Source organism: Monodon monoceros, unplaced genomic scaffold, assembly GCF_005190385.1.
Source record: "Monodon monoceros isolate NGI ecotype Baffin Bay Population unplaced genomic scaffold, NGI_Narwhal_1 Super_Scaffold_6, whole genome shotgun sequence".
Lineage (NCBI taxonomy): Eukaryota > Metazoa > Chordata > Mammalia > Artiodactyla > Monodontidae > Monodon > Monodon monoceros.
In genome coordinates, this window is record NW_021703783.1 from 7,103,332 (window position 1) to 7,128,178 (window position 24,847).

Consider the following 24,847-nt stretch of genomic DNA (forward strand, 5'->3'; position numbering starts at 1 on the left):
GAAAGAAAATTTCGAAGGAAGGCCTGACATTTAACATGTTAAATGTGATGAACTTTGAGCTTTGTGCATTGCATCTCAGGAACATTTTTTAAATTTTGTGCCACATTCCAGAGATACTTTGATGTAACATTTCTCTGTTAAGTGAAATCATTAGAAATGTTATTTGGATTCCAGAGAAAACTTAGGTTTTGTTTATACCACAGACTATTTTAGGAATTTTAGCAACAAAGCTACAGGTTATTTAAAGGTAACATATTTTTTTGACCCTTTAGTTGGGAATGTGTAAACGTTTGCATGTTAATTTGCTCATGACAGTTTTTTTCCTTTTCCAGTTTTCTTTTTATTGTAAAATACACACAATATTTCCGTCTTAACAGATTAGTGGTATTAAGTACATTCATATTGTGCAGCCATCACCATATCCATCTCCAGACTCTTTCGTCCTGCATAACCGAAACCCTATACCCATAAAACAGTAACTCCCTAATCTTTAAATGCCCCAGCCATTAAGGACCATCATTCTACTTTCTGTGAATTTGAGTACTTTAGTTTGTGGGGCATAATGTCGTCAAGGTTCATTCATGTTGTAAGCATGTATCAGAATCTAATGCCTTTTTAAGGCATTAGATTCTGATACATGCATTTTGCTTATTATTCATCTGTCAAATGTACACGTGGGTTGTGTCCACCTTTTAGTTATTGTGAATAATGCTGCTCTGAACATACGTGTACAGATACCTCTTTGTGACTTAGCTTTCAGTTCTTTTGGGTATATACCTAAAAGTGGAATTGCTGGTTTGTATGGTGATTCCATTTTTAATTTTTTGAGGCACTTCCATACTGTTTTCGGCAGCAGCTGCACCATTTAACATTCCCACCGGCAGTTGGCAGGGCTTCCAGTTTCTCCACGTCTTCCCCAACACTTGTTATTTTCTGTTTTTTTGGGGTTTTTTTTGTTTTTTTATTGTAACCATCCTGTGAGGTAGTTTTGTGTTTCAGTGCTTAGTGATGTTGAGCATTTTTTCTTATTCATGACATTTTATCATCAGATCATTTTTAGTTCAATCGGGGCTGGGGGTTTGTCTCTTTTGTTAACCATGGTATCTTTAGGGAGAGTGCGTAGTAGGCACTCAAATATTAATTGAATGTATTATGCAGTTGAATGCTTAGTTTTGTGTACTTAGTAGTTTATCTTTTTTGGCTATAATAAAGAATCCCAAAATATCATTGAGTTGGAAGTTTATTTCTTCCTCATGAAAAAGAGATAGTAAGCAGTTTAAGGCCACAGCACTGCGCAGTTGTCAGGGATTCAAGTTCTTCTAACACTTAGCTGCACTTTTCCTAGGGTCGACTCTTGTCCTCTGTCCAGATGGTTGTTGGAGGTGTAGCCATGACACCCACATTCCAGGTAGCAGAATGGAGGAGGGGCCGAGGAAGAGTACATCTCTTTAGCATGCTTCCTGGAAGTTGGAGTGCAGTACTTTGGCTGAGCACTCTGCGACCATATCTAGTTGCAGGAAGGCCTACGGAATACAAATGCAGTCTCTTAGTCATATGGCATTGTGCTCAGGTAAATATCAGATCTGTTATTACAGAGGAGTAAGTGGAAAGTGGATATTGGTAGGCAGGTGGCAGTCTCTGCCATAGAGTGTGTGGAATTTGAAGTGACCCTGAGCTCTTCTACCACTTTCTAATTTAGACAAATGACCTGTCTGCTAGTGCAGCCTCACCTGCCCAGTGAGGACAATAAGGTGTCACAGGGATGATTGTGAGGATTAAGTGAGAAGATACAAGTAAACTGCCTAACACAGTAATTGGTACATATAATTACTCAAAAGTGATTTTATCCAAATTCCCTTCGATATCTTTAGATATAGTAGAAAAAGAGTACAAGGGACCATATTGAGTATGTATAGGAAAATGGTTATCCTCTCATTTTTCATGCAAAATCTTGTATATAGTTTTTTTAAGAAAAGGTATTATGATAGAGCTGTAAGGAGAGTATGAGTGAATGTGTCATGTAAAGTTTGGAAAATCAGATATTTGCTCTGTTTTTGAGGTATACTCTTTCAAGAATAAGGGGACTGTCATCCATTTCTGTCACTGTAAAGTCAACTTTGATTAATACCTAACCTGCTCCTGCTTTCACAGCCTTACAGTCTAACTCCAAGTTAATGTGCTAAGGAAAATGGCACCCAGACAGTGATATTTTTCAAGTGGCGTCTTAGCTAAAGGATGAGACTGTGGAGGAACTACCGAAGTTTCAAAGGGACATTGTTTTAGTGGATGATGGGGTAACAGGTTTAACACTATTAATCGGTTGTCTCTGAGACTTCTGAGATTTTCATTTTATCATTTTCTGTACCCCTTTAATAAGTACACCCCCCCCCCACACACAATGGGGTGTTCCTACCTTTCTCTCATCTTCTTAATGCTTTTGTCCCTCTGCCTCTTACCCCCATTCATTCTCATTTCCTACAGTAATTCAGATCCACCTTCGAAAGAGACTGGATAAAACAAGGAGAGGAAAGAGGGTAAAATTTCATATGTATCCCAGATTGTGTTTTGTTGTGTTTTGGATTTTTTGGGGAGGCGGGGAAGCATTAGAACTTACTGAGATTGAGAGAAAAGCCTTGATAAACAGATCCTTGGTTTAAAACCTTAAGCATAACAAAGTAGGTGTTAAAAGGTACAATTAAAGTTAACATAGGCAAGTAGTATGATTTGGAGGGAGACTGTTGGGATTTAGAAAATCTCTGGAAATATAAGCTATGCTACTTAGTATTACTTAGTTAAAAAAAATTTTTTTAGGTGCATTTCTTAACTCTCTTAACCTTCATTTCTTAATCTGGAAATGGTTACTGTTAATACCGAGGTTTAATTTGAAATAGTGTTCATTCAACTTTTAGTTTTAAAATAGCCCAGTATTTGGAGTTTGATAAGGCATGTCATTCAGCATCTTTAAACATTATGCTTCTGTTAGGTATCTATTTAATATGTGTGTTTATCACACACACACACACACACACACACACACACACACACACAGAGTTGACCCTTGAACAGTGTGGGTTGGAACTGTGCAAGTCCACTGATTTGTGGAATCTTTTTCAATAAATATGTACTGCAGTACTTTACTTGCTTAACTGAGGCAATAGTGGGTGGCATTTAGTTAAGGATGCCCGTTTAGGCATATTGAAACAAGATCTGAAATTCAGTTGAACTCCTGGTTGGAAAAATATATTTAGTAGGTCAATGATAGTAGTTGAAACTGGACTGAGAATGACTTTTCTAGAGAAAGGAAAGAAGGGTTTAAGAATGAAGCCCTGGGGATTATGTACAGGGGGAAAGCCGTCAGGAGAAAACAGTTACAGGAAATAATAGTGAAAGAGTGCCCGTTCACACATTTGTTATTTTTCTGTGCAAACCTAATCCTCATCCAGGACAGAACGATGTCATTGAAAGTACAGCTGTAGTTATTGCCAAATTGAGTAAATTCTAGTTTTTATATTTAAGTATGTATATATTCTCTCCTCCAACATATCTTCTTTTTCAGTCTTTTGATTCTAAGTTCATTTGGTATATCTTATCTGGAATAAAGAATTTTTCTAGCAGTAAGAGATGCCCTTAATATCGTCAGATGGTAGATTGTGATTTTGCTTTTTCTTTACCAGAATAATTACCACTGGGAAGGGGGCCTTACAAGAAAATCACCTTGTTTATGATTCTCATTTAATTAGCCTTGCCTGGAGTATTTGAAGATGACAGTCATAAAAATTGGTGTGCTTATCCAGAAGTTTTCACGGGAAAACTATCTCTAATATAAAATTAAATTTTATAGATTTCTCTTTATTTCAAAAAGGCTAGTTTAGCATTTATTTATTATCTGATGTTTATATATTATTTGGTACTTCTGGAGAAATAAAAAAATAGGGAATTAGTAGATCTGATTTTTTTTTTATATTCTAAGAGGAAAAATCAACTCCTGTGTATATGTGGACGTTTGCAAATGCCCTATTGATCTTACACTGTTGGAGAATAAACTCTTTCCCTACAGATATGTTATTGGATAGCCAAACCTACTACTTTAAATGTCAGGGGGAAAAAGGGGAACCATTTTACTTTACAGGGGACTCTTTCCTGTCATTGATTGATTGATTGCTATGTGGCTTGCGGGATCTTAGTTCCCCGACCAGGGGTCAAACGCATGCCTCCTGCAGTGGAAGCACAGAGTCCCAACCACTGGACCACCAGGGAAGTCCCTCCTGTCTTTTATATATTTATTTATTTATTTTGCGGTATGCGGGCCTCTCACTGTTGTGGCCTCTCCCGCTGCGGAGCACAGGCTCCGGACGCGCAGGCTCAGCGGCCATGGCTCACGGGCCCAGCCGCTCCGCGGCATGTGGGATCTTCCCGGACCGGGGCACGAACCCGTGTCCCCTGCATCAGCAGGTGGACTCTCAACCACTGTGCCACCAGGGAAGCCCCCTCCTGTCTTTTAAAACAGTGGATATGATATGAACTTAAGTACTGACCTTTTATTGGCATACTTTGTGCTCCTAGGCTGTGTAGGTTTACTGTTAATGCTTTTGACTTTTTATCAGCTTTTTTGTTTTGTCTTTTTCCTTGATATTAACAGATGGGAAAAAAAAAGAGAAAAGTAGATGTTTTAAATTTAAAATCATAGTCAGGGAGGAGATACCAACCTATTGGTCTCTGCCTGGCCTATAGGAATGCATTGGTGGCCTTTCAGGCCAGGAGGGCTGTTGGAGATGCAGAGCCTCTGCTTTGTGGCTGGCATCTTTACCTGTTTCCTGGGTATTGTTAAATGTGAATCCCAACGGAACAGTCTGAAAAAGGCGAACAGCCACTACAGCAGTATCCCTGGGCACCAAGGATGGTCAGCCGCTTATCCTCCCGTGGAAACTGGGGGGGACCACTGGGCAGAGAAGAGGTTGTGCCCTTTCACTCCCTGGCAATAAACTGGTCTCTGGAGATGACTAAAATTGTAGTAGATAACAAATCTAGACAGGTGTTACTTGAAGATACCAGCACCAGTCAGCTGAGGGTTGTTAAGCACACTTTGTCTTTTAGAAACTGGTGATGTCATTTACTTGTACAGGAAGACTGAGTTGGAATACAGTGTCGCATACCTCTGCAAATTTTTACAGGAAAACCAGGGCATAACGCAAAAATCTTTTGAAGGTGATAAAGAAAATGTATTCTACGTCATCAAACTGAAGCTACCTCAGTTCAGGACAAGGTGACAGCTCCCATGGTACCACTCCTTCTGTAGGGCGAGAGCATTCCTCCAGTTCCAGATTAGGGGCTGTGGGCATCCCCCCTGAAAGAATGTGGTCCAGTTGCGGCCAATGATGCTCTCTACCTTTGCTTCATGTCTTCCAGACAGAGAGGGGAATCATTTTCTTTCTTAGAACCCTAGGTTCATGAGGATTTCGAGCCCTTTCATTAAAAAGAAAATGAAAGGCGATGGGGAGCCTGATATGAGCCTGTCGTTAGTTGTTGGTTGCACACCAGTGTAGAAACACGCAAACTTTACGTGAGGATATCAGGGCTGTGGCCATGAAGCCAGACAAGATGGATATGCCCATTGGCATCATCTCTTAGGAGTTGCTGCATGACTGTGAGATTGCAGCCCTGGAGTGTTTTTATTGTCTGGTCATAGACTCACTGAAAACACCATGTTGTGTTACGGTTGTGGCCTGGGCATTTTCCTGAAAGCTGACATGCCATAACTGCTTCTCAGTTGCCAGTGGCTATAACATCCCATCCTGATTTCTACTGGGTCCACAACTGCCCTAGTAATGCAGTGCAATTTCATGCAATGAAGTCAATCATAGAACAGACAGTGGTCAAGAACTAAGTGTCAGGGGAGGCACAGACGTGGCTTCGGAGTATTGGAGGTCAATGACAGGTTGCTTCAAAACCTACCCAATTGTAAACATTTTAAGGGCATTTTTATAGTTCCCCTCTCGAGGGAAACTGGACATCTCTACATTAGATGCTCTGGTGTGACTTGTGGAGCTTTTCCTTCTGAGTGAGACCCCTTCCATTCGCCTGGAAGGCCACATCCCATGTTCCTCATGTGTAAATTGAGCTCCAGTCCCCTGATGCCTTTGAGACTGTGGGTCCCCAGGCAGGTGGGTGAGTGTGGTAGGCAGGACAGGTCAAGGTCTTGAGGGAGGGGGTGGTGTGTGTGTGCGTGTGTATGTGTGTGGTAGTGCCTCTGTCCCATGATGTTCTGCTCTTACTGTGTGCATCTGTGGAGCAGGCCCTTCTGGCTGAGACTGTGGAAAGCACGTGAACGGTGCATAAGGGACCAGTTCCGGCTGCTGTGATGCTGGAAGCCGTCCATCTGTATGGCCATTGCTTCTTCTATTCCTTGCCCTTGTCCTGTCCTTCTGTATTAGGTTTGCCATGTTATCTGGGATAATACTAGAAATCACCTATTATGCTTGTTAGTAAAACTTGTAACTTTTTTCTTCTCATGAAAATGACTTTCAGTTGTCTTGCTCATGATATAAACTCTGAGAAGCAGAACTCTTGGTGGCATTCTAGTAAACAAGCTGTGTTTGTTTAAGAAAAATTCTGTTTAAAAATAGAATAAAAACAGTGAGTAAGAGCATGCTGTCTCCTGACTGAAAAACAAATTTTAGTGAATGAACTTTGACATTTATTTAAATAACTTTGGCAGTTATTCAAATTTTTCCCCCCACATTCTCAAATTACTTATTTTGACTAAAGTTGCTATGTGAATGACATCATTGTTGATGCTCATCTAGTAATATGTGCTACCATCTGATTTTTAAGCATACCTATAAATATGTTTATAAGAAACTATACATATATGAAATAAAGGAAGATAATTGAACAGTAGCTATAGATACATGAATATACATAATTTGTTCGAGTTTGTAGTGATGGAAAAGACAGGGTATAGTTCCTGTTTTTCATAGCTAGTATATAATCATGGTGTGATTTGTGTGAAAGCAAAAAATTGAGTAGTTTCTCGATTTACTTTGTATGTATATCTTCTCTTCCAGCTAGAAGGAGTCTATATTCAGGAGGAAGTAATCCCAGAAAAGGAAGAACAGGCAGAGCAAGATGTGTAGCTCTGTGGCCGCCAAGTTGTGGTTTTTGACAGATCGTCGAATCAGGGAAGACTATCCCCAAAAAGAGATCTTACGAGCATTAAAGGCCAAATGTTGTGAGGAGGAACTGGACTTTAGGGCTGTGGTGATGGATGAGGTGGTGCTAACAGTCGAGCAAGGAAACCTGGGTAAGTCTACAGTTAAGTAACTTCTTTGCATTTTTACTTAGAATTTGGTGACTCTGCGTATTTTAGGAATAATTAGGGCAAAGGATTTGTTAATAGCCTTATTATTACTAAGTATCATCTAGTCTAAAAATCTAGTATATTTTATGGAAGAAATGGCAACACCGGTATTTGTTAAATCCCTTATTGTATTATTTAGGAAATAGTTGGGAGGGAAATTAAAGATAACCTACTAGTTTTCTTCCATTATTGTTTTCTATTTTTAAAATGCCTTGTTTATAAGGTGCCTCTATGGGGGAATTTGTACCCCATCAGGGTCCTTTTAGTAAATTGATCAAAATCCATATGTAATTCTCATTTTCTTTTTTCTTTATAAGATGCTTTATATGTGTGGTGTTAAATACAGCTTTTCTTTCTGGATAAAAGTGTCCAAATGATTTGACTTAATTGGTGATAAGTATTTTTAATATTTTCAGTAGTTCATATTGTTTTCAGATTACTAGGGGAAGATATTTTGGAAATGTGTAGAAATTCTTTAGGACTGACTTGCAGGAATCTTTAAGCTCTGTAAAAGGATTTGTTACAGTTAAATTGGTCCTTTCTATTAGGGAGAGGTGGTTATTGTGAGAATTAATAATGCAGAGTACAGATCTGCTTTTAAGGTAATTTCACTCATGGGCTTATTTCAGCTTTTCTGTCTCTGTCTCTTTTGACCTAATGCATCCTTAAGAGCCATTTATGCCACAAAATTCTGTTGCTTTTTTCCCCCCAAGCCACAGCTATTCTGACTTCTACTTCTTACTGTCCTGGGTCAGGATCTTAGGGCCCCAAATTTTAATGCTGCAGCAGCCCTCTATGTCTTTTTCAAAAGTCTTTCCTTTCTAGCCCTTTCTCATTCATTAAACACTACTTTTATCATCTTAACATGATAAAACCTTCAGAAACTCTCTACTTCCCTATAACATTAAATCTAATCTTATTTTAAAGACTTTTCATTGATGCATGTCCCATAAATCCAGGAGTTTCTAGGTTTTTTTTTTTTACATTTCACATATTTTGAATTATTTAAATCTCATACCATCTTGTAAGGAAGGTAATATTATCATTTTACAGGTGAGGAAACAGACTCTTGAAGAATTAAGTGGATAAATTAGAGTAAAATTCCTCTTCTCACATATTGTTAACTCTGCTGTAAATGCTGCAGATAGACCATTTGTCCAACCTTGTCTATTATTAGTCTGTATTGTTTGCCTTGGGTCAGTATGTTCACTATGAAAGCTCAATGTCATTTATGCTCATTGCTGTTTCTTTGTCTTTGCTCATATATTTCAGTACACCTTAATATTTCTGGACCACAGTTAACTGTGGTAACTGTGGATAAGGGGACTGCTACATTCTCCTATAATATTTTTTATTTCTGTAGAATCGGTAGTAATGTTCCCTCCCCCTTTGATTTCTGAGTTTAGTAACTTGAGTCTTCCCTCTTTTTCTTAGTCCATCTAGATAAAGTTTTGCTGATTTTATTGATGTCTCCTGTATTAGTGTCTTCTTTTGTGTTTGGTTGACATTTTTGTAGAAATCTTTACATTCCTTTTATTTCCTTTTGTGTATATTTCATTTGCTTTTTGCGTTTACCACGGGGATTACATTTAACATCCTTATGTTATACTACTCTAATTTGAATTTATACCAGCCAAACTTCAGTAACATGCAAACACTCTGCTCCTTTACCACTCTGTCTCCACCCCTTTCATTTGTTGATGTCACAAAATTACACCTTTATTCATTTTGTGGCCAAAAATATAAACTGATAATCCTTTTAAATGCACCAGTCTCTTAAGTTATATAGAAAACAAGAGTTGGAGTTACAAACGAAAGTTATAGCAATACTAGCTTTTATACTAATGATCGTTTATTTTTTCTTGAATTATATTGATCTCTAAATTCTGAAGTACAGTTACAAACTATTGTTACAGTAATGTTAGCTTTTCTAATTGCCCATTTATTTACCTTTATTGAGATATTTATTTTTCCATATGAATTTGAGTTACTGGTAGATGTCCTTTCATTTCACCTTACAGGTTCACAAACTCCCTCAACTTTTGCTTTTCTGTGAATGTCTTAAATTCTCCCTCTTTTTTTTTTTTTAACCTCTTTATTGGAGTATAATTGCTTTACAACGGTGTGTTAGTTTCTGCTTTATAACAAAGTGGATCAGTTATACACATACGTATGTTCCCATATCTCTTCCCTCTTGCGCCTCCCTCCCTCCCACCCTTCTATCCCACCCCTCTAGGTGGTCACAAAGCACCGAGTTGATCTCCCTGTGCTATGCAGCTGCTTCCCACTAGCTATCTCTTTTACGTTTGGTAGTGTATATATGTCCATGCCACTCTCTCACTTTGTCACAGCTTACCCTTTCCCCTCCCCATATCCTCAAGTCCATTCTCTAGTAGGTCTGTGTCTTTATTCCCGTCTTGCCCCTAGGTTCTTCATGACCTTTTTTTTTTCTTAGATTCCATATATATGTGTTAGCATACGTTATTTGTTTTTCTCTTTCTGACTCACTTCACTCTGTATGACAGATTCTAGGTCCCTCCACCTCACTACAAATAACTCAATTTTGTTTCTTTTTATGGCTGAGTAATATTCCATTGTATATATGTGCCACATCTTCTTTATCCATTCATCTGTTGATGGACACTTAGGTTGCTTCCATGTCCTGGCTATTGTAAATAGAGCTGCAGTGAACATTTTGGTACATGTCTCTTTTTTTTTTTTTTTTTTTTTGGGTACGCGGGCCTCTCACTGTTGTGGCCTCTCCCGTTGCAGAACACAGGCTCCGGGCACGCAAGCCTAGCGGCCATGGCTCACAGGCCTAGCCGCTCCGCGGCATGTGGGATCTTCCCAGACCGGGGCATGAACCCGCGTCCCCTGCATCGGCAGGCGGACTCTCAACCACTGCGCCACCAGGGAAGCCCCATGTCTCTTCTTGAATTATGGTTTTCTCAGGGTATATGCCCAGTAGTGGGATTGCTGGGTCGTATGGTAGTTCTATTTTCAGTTTTTTAAGGAACCTCCATACTGTTCTCCATAGTGGCTGTACCAATTCACATTCCCACCAACAGTGCAGGAGGGTTCCCCTTTCTCCACACCCTCTCCAGCATTTATTGTTTGTAGGTTTTTTGATGATGGCCATTCTGACCGGTGTGAGATGATATCTCATTGTAGTTTTGATTTGCATTTCTGTAATGATTAATGATGTTGAGCATTCTTTCATGTGCTTGTTGGCCATCTGTATATCTTCTTTGGAGAAATGTCTATTTAGGCCTTCTGCCCACTTTTGGATTGGGTTGTTTTTCTGATATTGAGCTGCATGAGCTGCTTGTAAATTTTGGAGATTAATCCTTTGTCAGTTGCTTCATTTGCAAATATTTTCTCCCATTCTGAGGGTTGTCTTTTCGTATTGTTTATGGTTTCCTTTGCTGTGCAAAAGCTTTGAAGTTTCATTAGGTCCCATTTGTTTATTTTTGTTTTTATTTCCATTTCTCTAGGAGGTGGGTCAAAAAGGATCTTGCTGTGCTGTATGTCATAGAGTGTTCTGCCTATGTTTTCCTCTAAGAGTTTGATAGTGTCTGGCCTTACATTTAGGTCTTTAATCCATTTTGAGTTTATTTTTGTGTATGGTGTTAGGGAGTGTTCTAATTTCATACTTTCACATGTACCTGTCCAGTTTTCCCAGCACCACTTACTGAAGAGGCTGTCTTTTCTCCACTGTATATTCTTGCCTCCTTTATCAAAGATAAGGCGACCATATGTGCGTGGGTTTATCTCTGGGCTTTCTATCCTGTTCCCTTGATCTATATTTCTGGTTTTGTGCCAGTACCATACTGTCTTAATTACTGTAGCTTTGTAGTATAGTCTGAAGTCAGGAAGGCTGATTCCTCCAGGTCCATTTTTCGTTCTCAAGATTGCTTTGGCTATTCGGGGTCTTTTGTGTTTCCATACAAATTGTGAAATTTTTTGTTCTAGTTCTGTGAAAAATGCCAGTGGTAGTTTCTACCTCTTTTTTGAATTAGAGTTTTGCTGGATGTAGGAGTTTTGGTTGGCAGTTTTTCTTTTAGCACTGTGAGTGTATTAGACCCCTGTCTTCTGGTCTCCAAAGTTTCTGATGAGAAATCTGCTGATAATTTTATTGAGGATCCATAGAATGTGATGGTTTGCTTCTGTCTTGCTTCTTTCAAAATTCTCTCTTTGTCCTGGGTTTTGAAAGTTTAAGTATAGTGTATCAACATGTGTCTGTTTGAGTTCATAAGGTGGAGACTGTTGAGCTTCTTACATGTTTATATTCATGTCTTTCATCAAATTTGGGAGGTTTTCAGTCACTATTTCATCAAATATTATCTCTGCACAACGCCCCCCCACCACCACCACCCGCCTCCCCGCCCCAACCTTCCTGGGACTCCCACAGTGTGTAAGTTCACTGATTCTTCTGTCTGCTCATATCTGCTTTGAATCTCTCTAAGTGAATTCTCATTTCTGTTATTGTACCTTTCAGCTCCAGAATTACTTATTGGTTTCTTTTTTATGTTTTCTGTCTACTGGTATTAACATTTTATTCACACATTATTTCTTTGACTTTCTTCACATCTTTCTTTAGTTCTTTGAGCATCTTTAAGGTAGTTTCTTTTAATGTCTTTGTCTAATCTCTCTGCCATTAATTAGGACTTCAGGAATGGTATCTGGTGATTTATTTCATTCCTTTTAGTGGCCATACTTCCTTGGTTTTTCTCTATGCCTTGTGAGTTTTTGTTGAATTCTGTACATTTGAATCTAATGTGGAAACTCTGGAAATCAGTCTCCCCCTTCCCCAGGGTTTGCTGTTTTTTGTTTACTGTTTTTGTTGTTTTGATTGTCATAGGCTGTCTCTGTACCTCAGATCAGCCTAAGGTGCAATCTTAATGTCTTCTAAGGTCTTTTCTGAACCTTTGCCTAGGCACTTGCAGTCACTTTTTAAATTTTCCCCATATTTGCAGTTGAATGTCCTAGTGTTTAGTGTATGGCTTCTGAGGCGAAAAATGACAAGGGACAAAGGGGCAAAGAGGATATTTGAAGAAATAAATAAGTCCCCTGGAAGTGACTTCAGCTGGATGGGGAGGGGCTTGTAAAAGTGGGAGGAGTGGTACAACAAAAATGGCTACTGGCCTCTTTGTCTGCACCTCTGATCAGAAGCTGCATCCAGCCATCAGAGCAGAGATGCCGGATATTTGGAGGGCAGCGTCCTTATGGACCACCCTGACTCCTGCAAGGCATGTCAGCTGCTCCAGAACCAAGTGCAGTATTGCTAAAGAATGGGGGATGGGTAGTTGCTACTTTTCTAGAGCTGAAATTGATGAAAATTAACTGCATTTACCATGCCAGTATTTTCCTTCATTATCCTTCAACAGATTGACAATGCATTTGTTGTTTAGGTGGCGAGACAGAGTCCTGATGCTCCCTACTCCTCCATCTTCCTGGAATCCTCTCTGTACTCTTTTTTTTTTTTTTTTTTGCGGTACGCGGGCCTCTCACTGTTGTGGCCTCTCCCGTCGGGAGCAGAGGCTCCAGACGCTCAGGCTCAGCAGCCATGGCTCACAGGCCCAGCCGTTCCGTGGCATGTGGGATCTTCCCAGACCGGGGCACGAACCCGTGTCCCCTGCATCGGCAGGCGGACTCTCAACCACTGCACCACCAGGGAAGCCCCTGTACTCATTTTTAATTGGTGTGTGTCTCTTTTTGTTTTGTAGTCTTGTATTATATTCTGGGGAAAAGCCTCTTACCGGATACATGTACTGTGAATATCTCCTCTCACTCTGTGGCTTGCCTTTTTTACTCTGTTAATGGCATCTTCTGGTCAGTGAAAGTTTTTAAATTTAATTAAGTATGGTTTATTTTTTCTTATTTTTTGATTAGTGCTTCTGTGTCCCAGTTAAGAAAATGTATGTGCCCAAGAGTCCTTATTTTGAGATACATGTTGAAAACCTACTTCATAAAATACAACATTGTTAAGTGAAATTATTGTTAGGAAAAAGGGCGTATCCTGTTATCTGAGGGGAGGATGGGTATGTGACTGTAACTTTTGCTGGTTTAAAAAATAGTTAATAGAAGGATAAATCATAATTTTCCAAGTGTGGTTACCTTTAGGGAAAAGAAAGGGTTCAAGAGGACAGGGATGCGCTAGACTACTGTGACTCTCACAAGGTTGAAAGTAGGTGATGGTACATTGGATTCATTATAGTATTTTTATTTTCTGTTTAGGAGTTTTCTTAATAAAATTAAAATAAATGGAGAGAATGTTTGAACTGATGAAAATTTTTGACTCAAGGATAGAAGGAGAAAGTTTGGAATTTAATCATTTTTGGTATGGCACTTTGATGAGATTATAGGTTGTTTCTTGCTCAAGTTAACTAGAGATATTTTAATTGCTTACAAATCAAATAACCTTCCCCGTGACAGAAATTAATTCCAGAGAGCATATTGCCAAAAATAGACGCTCAGAGACATGGTTACTTGGCATAGATAGGGCAGAAATCAATTAATACTACCTTTTTTATTTCAGAGTGGGAATCTCATAACCCATGGTACACAGTGGTGAAACTGGTAATTAAGTAATTACTTTTATTCACTTGGAATCATGGTCTTTTTGAAGATAAAGCCTTGGAATCTGTTAGGTACTGCCACAGGAAACTTTTTTTAAAGAGTATGAGGGATTTGGAAACCTGATACTGAATGGCCTTCTGAAGGCATTGGGGAACTTAAAGCAAAGGAATGATGAGGAGCTCAGATCTCTAAATTCTTCCTTCAAGGCAAGTAACAAAATTCAGGGGCTTTCCAGTATTTAGGATTATAGGTCTAACCTAACCATTAGAGTATATTCTTGTTGAAAGGAGTCTTCCAGCTGTCATGCTGCTAGGGCTTTGGAGGGAATTCATGTGATATAATGAAAACAGCTTCTGCTTTAGAACTAGTTAGATCTAGCTATCCTGGCTGATTTAGTTTTTAAACTAAACTCTTTTGCAGTTGGTCAGACTGGTTGTCTTGATACTGCTAAGTTAAGTCTGCTGGTAAATTCTCTCCTTGACAAGTAGAGAAATTTCTAGATATCATGTAGTTAGGTCACCTGCTCTCGATTGCCAAAAGGAGGTTAAAACAGACTGATATAAATGTCTTTAACCTGGAGCCACTGTTAAAAAGTTTACTCTTTTTCAAAGTGGACAGGGGGCTTCCCCGGTGGCGCAGTGGTTTAGAGTCTGCCTGCCGATGCAGGGGACATGGGTTCGTGCCCCGGTCCAGGAAGATCCCACGTGCCGTGGAGCGGCTGGGCCCGTGAGCCATGGCCGCTGAGCCTGTGCGTCCGGAGCCTGTGCTCCACAATGGGAGAGGCCACAACGGTGAGAGGCCCGCGAACCGCAAAAACAAAACAAAAGAGAAAACCAAAGTGGACAGGCACTTGACATTTAAAGGACATCACAAAGATACTTTGCTTACACTCTCCCCTTTTTTACATTAGTCTGTTGCTGGGACACTGCTGTAACTTTTTATGGCTGGCTTCATTAATAGCGACCTAAATGATACATTTCCCCAGTTTTCTTCTATATAGTTTTCTTTTAAACTATTTCAGTATAGATTGCTATCTTATGGGGGAAGAAAATGTAATTTTGGTTAGATAATAACATTTCATATTTGGATAATAGAAAAAAATTCATAAAGTTTTCATGTTAGCAAAATAGAAATATGTCTTCTTGCTTCTAATACTGAGACCTTATGCATCAGTTATCAAATAAATCAAGTTTGCTTGGGAGTTGAGAAAAAAAAGATGAAGAATCAACAGCTACCACATGGGCCGTCAGCCTACCCCAACCCACCATTGTAAACTAAGAGTAATTGATAGCCACTAACAATTATTAACTACTTACTGTGTGCCGATCTTTATCAAATACTTAACATGCACTTTCCCCCATCATCCTCCTCATAACTGTTTAAGTGGGGCTAGGACTTTATCCCAAGGCTCAGAGTATCTTAAAATAGATGCTCAGTGTTTTTGAATGAATAAAAGAATGAGTGGATAAGTGGATGAGTCCTTTAAGGGTATTTTATCTTTTTATCACTTTCATGAAGTATTTTCTTCTGAGCCATTTTTTTCTATCTATAGAAAAGGTAAAGAGAATGTACTCTAACATGCAGAGCTTGAATGCCAGCATTTATAAAATGAATTAGAATTATTTAGCTAGTGGCATCACATTTTCTCTACATTTGATGTGTCCTACCTGCTTTTTGGGGTAGGGTCAGTTGTCTTGACCCCCAGATTCTGTATTTTTTAAAGGTACTTAGAGCAGAAGCTAGCCAGTCATTACCTTCAATAAAAGATGTTTTTAAAACAGAGAGTCGTAATCTGACTTTCCTCATCTCTTTCTCCTTTTCTGTCTCTTTTTTTCAAACACATGATGGTCAGCTGCAAAGTGGCATTGCTCAGTGATAATGAGGCACACTGTTATAGTAGACTTCCTTTTGTTTCTTTCAGTACCACTGATGGACCTGGGAAAGGAATTTTATTGGTTCCTTATCGTTCCCCAAAGAGCATACCATTGAAGAGAAAAATTTTCTTGCTACCTGGGATTAATAGTGAGATAAGGCTTGGAAACAAATTGGACAGGAAAAGGATTGCTGAGGATGTTAAACAGGGGTAGTTTGATAGGAAACATAAAATATATCTTCGTAGGAAGCAGGTAAGCAGATAGAAAAGGCATGTATATTCTCAAAAGAATGGATTCTTTTATTCTTGTTTTTGATATTTGATAACTTAGATGTATGAGTTCTAACCCAGCCTTAATAAAGACTTTTTAGTGTTGTACATAACTCTTTGGAGATTTATTTGACCCTTGGTACTGTAAATTTCCATTACCAGTTGTCCTATTCTCCTCAAAATTTGGGTAATTACTTTTCATCCTACATTTTTGGGACCTGGTGGGGGAAACTAGCCAGTGATTTTTTTAAGGTGATAACTTTTTAAATATTCATTTATTTATCCCCCCTGCCTGCGTCAGGTCTATCCCCCCTGCCTGCGTCGGGTCTTAGTTGCGGCACATGGGATCTTCATTGAGGCATGCGGGATCTTGCCTTATGGCGCGCAGGCTCTTCTTTGCAGCGTGCGGGCTTCTCTCTAGTTGTGACATGTGGGCCCCGGAGCGCATGGGCTCTGTAGTTTGCGGCACTTGGGCTTTCTTGTTGAGATGCGAGAGCTCAATAGTTGGGGTGCGCAGGCTTAGTTGCTGCGCGGCATGTAGGACCTTAGTTTCCCGACCATGGATCGAACCCGCGTCCCGTGCATTGGAAGGCGGATTCTTTACCACTGGACCGCCAGGGAAGTCCCAAGCCAGTGATTTTTTTTTTTTTTTTTCTTTTTTTTGTGGTACGCGGGCCTCTCATTGTTGTGGCCTCTCCCGTTGGCGGAGCATAGGCTCAGGACGCGCAGGCTCAGCGGCCATGGCTCACGGGCCCAGCCGCTCCACGGCTTGTGGGATCTTCCCAGACCGGGGCACGAACCCGTGTCCCCTGCATCGGCAGGCGGACTCTCAACCACCGCGCCACCAGGGAAGCCCCAAGCCAGTGATTTTTTAAAAAAAAAGCTTAGGAGGACAATTCTCATGTGAAGACAGTTTTGCATTTATAGTAGGCACCAGGTCCGTGTGACTTAAGCCCTCTTGCTGCAATCTTTTTTTAATGTCCTAAAGTAGATTAATTGATAAATAGATTTATAGTGAGTTGAGTATTTTAAAACGTTCAGAATTATCTCGTCTTTTTTGTTAATATAGCCCCTTTTATTTTACATGTGGTGGTGAATTTAATAGCTTTGTCAGTTAAGTAATGGATTAGCATTCTGGATTATTGACCTGAACAACTAAAGTTTGTTATGTGAATTTATCTGGAAGTAGGGAGATTAGAAGTTATAAATCTCTTACCCTGACTCCTTACTTTTTCTAAGTAGAACTCACAGCCTGAGAAAGAACAGGTTAGATTTCTTGTCCTAGATTTGGTTTTGACTGCCTTTAGCAAGTTACTTTAGCTTTCAGTTAGTCTTCCCTCCTCCGCCTTCCAAGATGAACTAATATAAAGTTTTTACTGCAGTAGTAGCACTTGAAACATAAATGGCAAGGGAGATGGGTCACTGGCAGAATAGTAAATGGGCTTTTGGTGAGAGAAAGGATGAGAAAGCATTTAAAAAAAAAAAAAAAGAAAAGCTGAGCAGCAAAACCCAGAGATTTTGAAACTGGAATGACCAGCCTCAGTTCTCTTTAGAGAATACTTAAGAATTTGATACGTCTTGGATTCTCCCCTACAAATCGGGTTTTCATTAAGAATTTTAAACGAAGAGAAAAGCTGAAAGACTAGAATTATGAACAGGTATATTCTTGCTACCTAGATTGAGTGAGTGTTCAGTAGTAACCCCCTGTCATAGTTCTTTAATATCTCTTTCTCCTAGTATGTATAAACATTATGTACATTACACACAGCTTTTTGAGAGAGTCATTATCTTTTGAATACAAGTAGCTATCTTAAATGTTCACCCCTAAATATTTCAGTATCTGAGGCCAAAAAATAAGGATGTTGTTCCCTATCAGCCAACACAATTAGCACGCCTAAGAAAAGTAAACTCTTTAATATCATCTCATATATACTCTAGAATCAGATTGTCGCAGTTGATTCCAAAATACCTTTTTCAGTTATTTTCAAGTCAGGCTCTATAAGGTTCATGCATTGTATTTGGATATAATGTCTACTTAGTCTTTCTAACTCTAGACATTCTTCCCATCTTTATTTCTAAAGTGACATCAACTTTTTGAAGTGATCAGAACAATGTCTCGTATCCTGGATTTGTGTGATAGTTTTCTTGTGATGTCTGCCTCCTGAAGCTTCCTGTGAGTTGGCATGATTAGATAGAGTTCATGTGTTTTGTGCACACAGTTACCTCTTAGTTGACCATGGATACTTCACAGTGCGTTCTTCCAGGAGGCCCAAAATGATAGTCTGTGCCACTGTCCAGGATAAGTTTGATCACTGGGACAGGTAGTGTCTGCATGGTCTGTTAGAAAAATCTATTTTTATCTTTTGCCTAGCAATTCTTTGATATTTTGGCACTATACAGATATCCCATCCACCTTTCCTTATAATGATTATTATTATTATTATTTTTTGCGGTACGCGGGCCTCTCACTGTTGTGGCCTCTCCCATTGCGGAGCACAGGCTCTGGACGTGCAGGCTCAGCGGCCATGGCTCATGGGCCCAGCCGCTCTGCGGCATGTGGGATCTTACCGGACCGGGGCACGAACCTGTGTCCCCTGCATCGACAGGAGGACTCTCATCCACTGTGCCACCAGGGAAGCCTCCCTTATAATGATATTTTGATATTTCATTGGGATTTGCAAAATGGTGATTTTTCTAATTTTGCTATTCCTTCTATATTAATTGACATTCTTCTCTAAAGAAGACCTTTTCCTACTGGTGATAAATAGCTCCTCCTGAGATGGGGGCATAAATGTAGTTTTTCCTCATTATTTACCAGTTTTTATTTTATTTATTTTATTTTATTTATTTTATTTTATTTATTTATTTATTTATTTTTATTACCAGTCTTTATTTCTTTATTTTTTTTTTAATAAATTTATTTATTTTTGGCTGCATTGGGTCTTTGTTGCTGCGTGTGGGCTTTCTCTAGTTGCGGAGAGCGTGGGCTTCTTATTGTGGTAGCTTTTCTTGTTGCAGAGCACGGGCTCTAGGCGCGCAGGCTTCAGTAGTTGTGGCACATGGGCTCAGTAGTTGTAGCACGCAGGCTTAGTTGCCCTGTGGCCCGTGGATCTTAGTTTCCTGACCAGGGTTTGAACCCGCGTCCCCTGCATTGGCAGGCGGATTCTTAACCATTACGCCACCAGGGAAGTCCCTACCAGTTTTTAGAATACAGATTTATGTAATAGTTCCTCAAGTGATAGCAAATGAGCCCCCCTTCTCCACTATCATTATAGATTAATGAGCTTTTTTTTTGCATTGTTAGTAGTTTTTTTTTTTCTTTGAAATTTGGCTAAATGAAAGCTCTTTCAGGCTGTCTCCCGTGTTCTAGTAACTCATCTGTCTTAATCTTTGAGTGCGTCCTTGATTTTTGGCACAGAGACTGTGTCGCTTTTTAATTGTGTACAAATAGCTCCTTCACTGGAAACTTCCAGTTTAAATTCTTAAAATTTGTTAGCTTTAAAGTGATTCCAGAGGTCCTGGTAAATCCTCTGGAATACTAAAGGATGGAAGAGAAAGAAATGCCAGTCAGCACATAAGCCTATCCTTATTTCCTGAGGATGAAAACACCGAGTACTTACCATGTAGCCAAACTAGTTTCAGAAAGCACAGGTGTAGAGCAGGCTACATGAGAGATTTCCCGCTTAATCACTGGCAAGGAGATTATTAATATCCCAAAGGAATCTTTCAACTTGGGAGAATAATCAGCCCTCAGCACTTTCTCACTCTGCCTTGACAACAGTAGCAGCCTTTTAATAATACATAATACATTTTTATCTAAAAAATGTAGGAATAAAAATTGTTCCCAACCCCATTGCTATTCTAAGGTTAACTCATTATTTATTGGCTTTTAATTTTTTTTGAAGATGTTGGGGATAGGAGTTTATTAATTTATTTATTTTTGCTGTGTTGGGTCTTCGTTTTCTGTGCGAGGGCTTTCTCTAGTTGTGGCAAGCGGGGGCCACTCTGTCGCGTTGCGCGGGCCTCTGACTATCGCGGCCTCTCTTGTTGCGGAGCACAGGCTCCAGACGCGCAGGCTCGGTAGTTGTGGCTCACGGGCCTAGTTGCTCCGCGGCATGTGGGATCCTCTCAGACCAGGTGCTCGAACCCGTGTCCCCTGCATTAGCAGGCAGATTCTCAACCACTGCGCCACCAGGGAAGCCCAGCTTTTAATGTTTAATCATACACTTAATTCAAAACTTACCCAAAATATTTATATTGAAATCTCTATCCCAGTGTGAAACAAAACTAGATGAATAGTTTCATAAGTTGCTGTTTAAGATGATGAGCAAAAAAGACAGTATACGCTTGAAGAAGTGGAATTGAAAGCAAAGCTGACTGGTAGCACATTCAATTGGAATAGCTGTTTTCACAATGAGTAGAGTGGAATTGTGCATGTGTATAATGAATAACAGGGATCTAAGGAAAAGAGTCATCCTCCCTATATTTCAGTTTTATAAGCTCTGCATCAAAGATGAGTGGTATTTACTAAGAGTACTCAAGAGATCAGTAATACTTTGCCTTTTTTTTTTTTTGCTCACATTCATCTGTACCTGCCCTTCTTTCTGGGCAGTCTCGGATCACCTTCTGCTTGTCTAGGATAATAAAGTGTCTGTTACTGGAGGCATTGAATTTCTTTCCATCCTCAGTAATGCCCACATAGTGTGCTATGCAGATCGGACTATGCTTTGGATAAAGTACTCCCATATTCCCAATTTCCGTTGGCAGCAGACCGAGAGTGGAACACATTGCCTTCTCTATCCCCTTTCTTAAAAGGTGCAAAAAGTGTCTCCATTTTAGGGAAATGAGAAGATAATGTCATAATGGATGAATTTTCTCTTGACAGTTGACAGTGTCTCTTTTCCTGATCACTCAAGTTTTCCCAAACTCAATCTTTGTTTTACCTCTGTTTCATGTAACGAATTTGATTATTCTCTCCAGGTAACACTGACTTTTCTTATTTTTCATATTACTACTTAAAACTAGATTTTCCTGGGTTTTTGACTCATTTTTCCTCAGGTTTTTGCTTCCTTCTCGTGTCCCTTAACTGAGATTCATCAAATCCAGTCCTAGGAATTGCCATTTTTTCTTTTTCTTTTTTCAGCCTATACGTCCCCATTTCTTTAGGTATTAAGTCTTGGGCTGATTCCTTCTGTAAGCACACACACACTCCACACTACCAGATATGAAGTATTTTACACACCTGTAATACACATGTGTATTGTATATACACATCTGTATAGTTCCCATCCGTACTTCAACTATTACAGAATAGTTCTACTTTGATGTTATCACCAGAATCTTTCATATCTACACCCAGAGGCAGCATCTTTTGCCGTAAACTGGGTTCCCTTTTCACCTTTCCCATTCTCCACGTCCCCTTTTAACTCCCAATTTGGTCACTAGGCTTTTTTCTGATTTCAAGTAAAATGCTGTTTAGATTTTCCTGTTGAGGCAAGTCAGCACAAAAGCCCAGGAAATGAGAAAATGTAGGATTGCAGGAATCCGCTGCTGCTGATCTCAAGATGCCTGTAGCAGCATGGTCAGTGAACGACTGCAAGGACAATGCCTGAAGCCTTTGGCAAAAAACCTCACATCTGCTGATGACCACAGCGCTACCTGTAGCTGCCCCTGGAGAATAATGACTTCTACTTCTCTTTGACCTTTAAAATTTTGTGTAATTGTCTCTCGTTGGTGGATTCTCAAAATAGAATCCTGCTGGCAAGGGAGAGTAGGAAGTGCTTCTAGTCCCTGCCATACAGGGAGGGAGTAAAAGATGGGGATGGTGTGAAGTATCAACAGGTAATATCAAGCACATAACCTCAGTTCCCTTAATCAGAAAAGATAAGATCTCTTTTGGCTCAGAATTGTGGATCCAGCATATTACCTCAAGGAAATGAAATCACTATCTTGAGGATTTATCTGCACCCCCATGTTCATAGCAGCTTTATTTATAATAATTACAACGTGGAAGCAAACTAAGTGTCCATTGACAGATGCATGTATAAAGAATATGGTGTACATACACATATACACACACACACTCACTCACTCACTAACTGTAAAAGTCCTGGGTATGTAAATGTATATAGAGTACAGTGACTAGTCAAGGACCTTATCTGCCTTATTTACCAATCTATTCCCAACTTTTAGAAAAGAATCTGACACATAGTAATTACTTAATGTTTATTCAATGAATGAATGTCCATGAGTAAGGGATTGATCATGTGGTGTATCTTTAAATATAATTCTGTTGAGCCCAATACAGTTATATGTGCACTGACTTAGATGTCTGGTATAATTTTAAGTGATGAGAGAAAGTGACATAAAATGATGTAAACAAAGTATCTCATTTGTCTAAAAATTATATATATTTTTCTATAATTAGATAATGGTGGGGAAAATACTATTAACATACTATTAGTTAACTATTAACTGTTAGTTAATACATACTATTAACACTGTGTAGGATGTTGGATGGGAGGTAAATGTGTTATATTTTTGTATTTGAATGTTATTTAAATAAGTATATGTAGTTTTTAAATGAAAGTAGGTTGTAAGGAGAAACAAGTACCTTGTTCCTTTATTATTTGGGACCTCTTTAAAAATAGAATGGTATTGGATAAAACTCAGAAAACTGCTCTTTTAAAAATTCTCTTTTTGGGGCTTCCCTGGTGGCCCAGTGGTTAAGAATCTGCCTGCCAATGCAGGAGACACGGGTTCAAGCCCTGGTCCGGGAAGATCCCACATGCCGCGGAGCAACTAAGCCCGTGCGCCACAACTGCTGAGCCTGCACTCTAGAGCCTTCGAGCCACAGCTACTGAAGCCCGCGAGCTGAGAGCCCGTGCTCCGCAACAAGAGAAGACACCGCAGTGAGAGCCTGTGCACCGCAGCAAAGAATGGCCCCTGCTCGCCACAACGAGGGAAAGTCCGCGCGCAGCAACAAAGACCCCACACGGCCAAAAATAAATAAATAAATACATTTATTTTTTTTACAAAAAGAAAATTCTCTTTTTGTACTAAAAGCATATATCCTCACTTAAAAAAGATAGAGAATTGCATGGAGCAAAATGTTTTGAAGTTCCTCATTCTGCCTTTCCCTTCCTGCCTTGCCAGCCACACATACTCAGAGAAAGCCATTTTTATATATTTTCTGTACATATGTAAACACAAGAGTTAATTGCTTTAAAAAAAACTTAACCTTATGCATCTGGACATTCTTTCCATCTTCGAACATGGAGATTTATGACATTCTTTTTAATGGATATGTAATACTTCATTGTATTGACATGTACTGTAATTTATTTACCCAGGCATACATTCTTCTTATTACATCTTCTTTGTTCTTACAAAAGAAAATTATTTAAGGAGGAATGTCTCTCTGTCCCAGTGAAATGTTAGCAAAATAGTACATTTAGTTTTGAGACCTAAGCTTTGGTATATATCTGTTTCTCTATTGTATATTCCCCTTTAATGGTTATGGTTTCATTTCTGTATATTTCAGGTCTTCGTATCAATGGAGAACTAATTACTGCCTACCCTCAGGTGGTGGTAGTGAGAGTACCAACCCCTTGGGTGCAAAGTGATAGTGACATCACTGTTTTGCGTCATCTGGAGAAGATGGGATGCAGGTTGATGAACCGACCTCAAGCCATCCTAAACTGTGTTAATAAGTTCTGGACGTTTCAAGAGTTGGCAGGTCATGGTGTTCCTCTGCCAGATACTTTCTCTTATGGTGAGTTAACTAATAAGAATTTATAGCCTAAATTTTAGAGCACCAATAAGTTTTGAAAGCCCTACTTAAACTATTAGGGTTATGTGATATAATGAAATTTGTGAACAAGGAAGAACTCTTAGAAGCGATTTTCAGTTTTAACAAACTGGGCAGGAGAATTATGAATCTGTGTATGGTATGAGTAGAATGGACTGACCAAACTTTCTGTAATGGGTCAAATAGTAAATATTTTGGGCTTTCCAGGCTATAAGTTCTCTCTTGTGACCCTCAGTAAAGCTGTTGTACTGTGAAACGTGCTGTAGACAAAGCTTAAACAATGAGTGTGGCTGTTTTCTAGTAAAACTTAATTACAGAAAAGGGCTGTATGCCAAATCAGTCCTTAGTGTGGCAACCCCTGAGGTAAAAGAATCTGTCATCTCTGTAATTTCTGATTATCTTCATTACCATTTTCATGATAATGGTTCATAAATATTTTCCTATTTTTAAAGAAAATTACACTATACTAGGTGTGCTTTAAACCAGTGCTTCTAAAATCATCTGTGGTAGAGGACTATTTTTTTTTTTTTAAGACCCATTTCCTGTGCATAAGTACACGTAAAGTATCGTAAAAATAGCAGAGCAATGCCAAATTGCTTTCTTGTGCTTACTCTTTTTGTATTTATTTGGACACATCAGTAGCAAAGAAGTCACAAACAGGCAGGGGTTACTGGACCACACTTGGAGTAGCACTACTGTAAACAGGATTATGTTAATATATTTCCTGCCTTTCCAGTTTTTCTAGTTTGGAAAGAATCAGACTTGCTATAAATCAGTATACTTTTTCATAAAAATATTTCTTAAAATGTCCAGCAGAATGCTTGGAGAGTTAACGAGGCTTTAAAAAGAAATTCCTGTCCCGTTACAGTTTGAGAGTTCTCTCTTCCTGATGCTTTTGAGATATTATATAGCTTATTTCATCGTTCTACAATTCTGATTTTAAGAGAATGGAAAGGAG

At 39.3% G+C, this 24,847-nt stretch overlaps 1 protein-coding gene across 3 annotated transcripts in view; it reads left to right on the plus strand.

Annotated features, from left to right (window-relative positions):
- The window catches only part of RIMKLB (ribosomal modification protein rimK like family member B), a 131,424-nt gene that overhangs the window by 90,905 nt on the left and 15,672 nt on the right, over positions 1 to 24,847 (plus strand). For all 3 annotated transcript variants that reach the window (XM_029204560.1, XM_029204561.1, XM_029204559.1), the window contains exons 2-3: positions 7,065 to 7,300; positions 23,623 to 23,853. In XM_029204560.1, coding sequence (XP_029060393.1) covers positions 7,126 to 7,300; positions 23,623 to 23,853 — 406 coding nt within the window. In that variant the 5' untranslated portion in view covers positions 7,065 to 7,125. The remainder of the gene's footprint in view (positions 1 to 7,064; positions 7,301 to 23,622; positions 23,854 to 24,847) is intronic.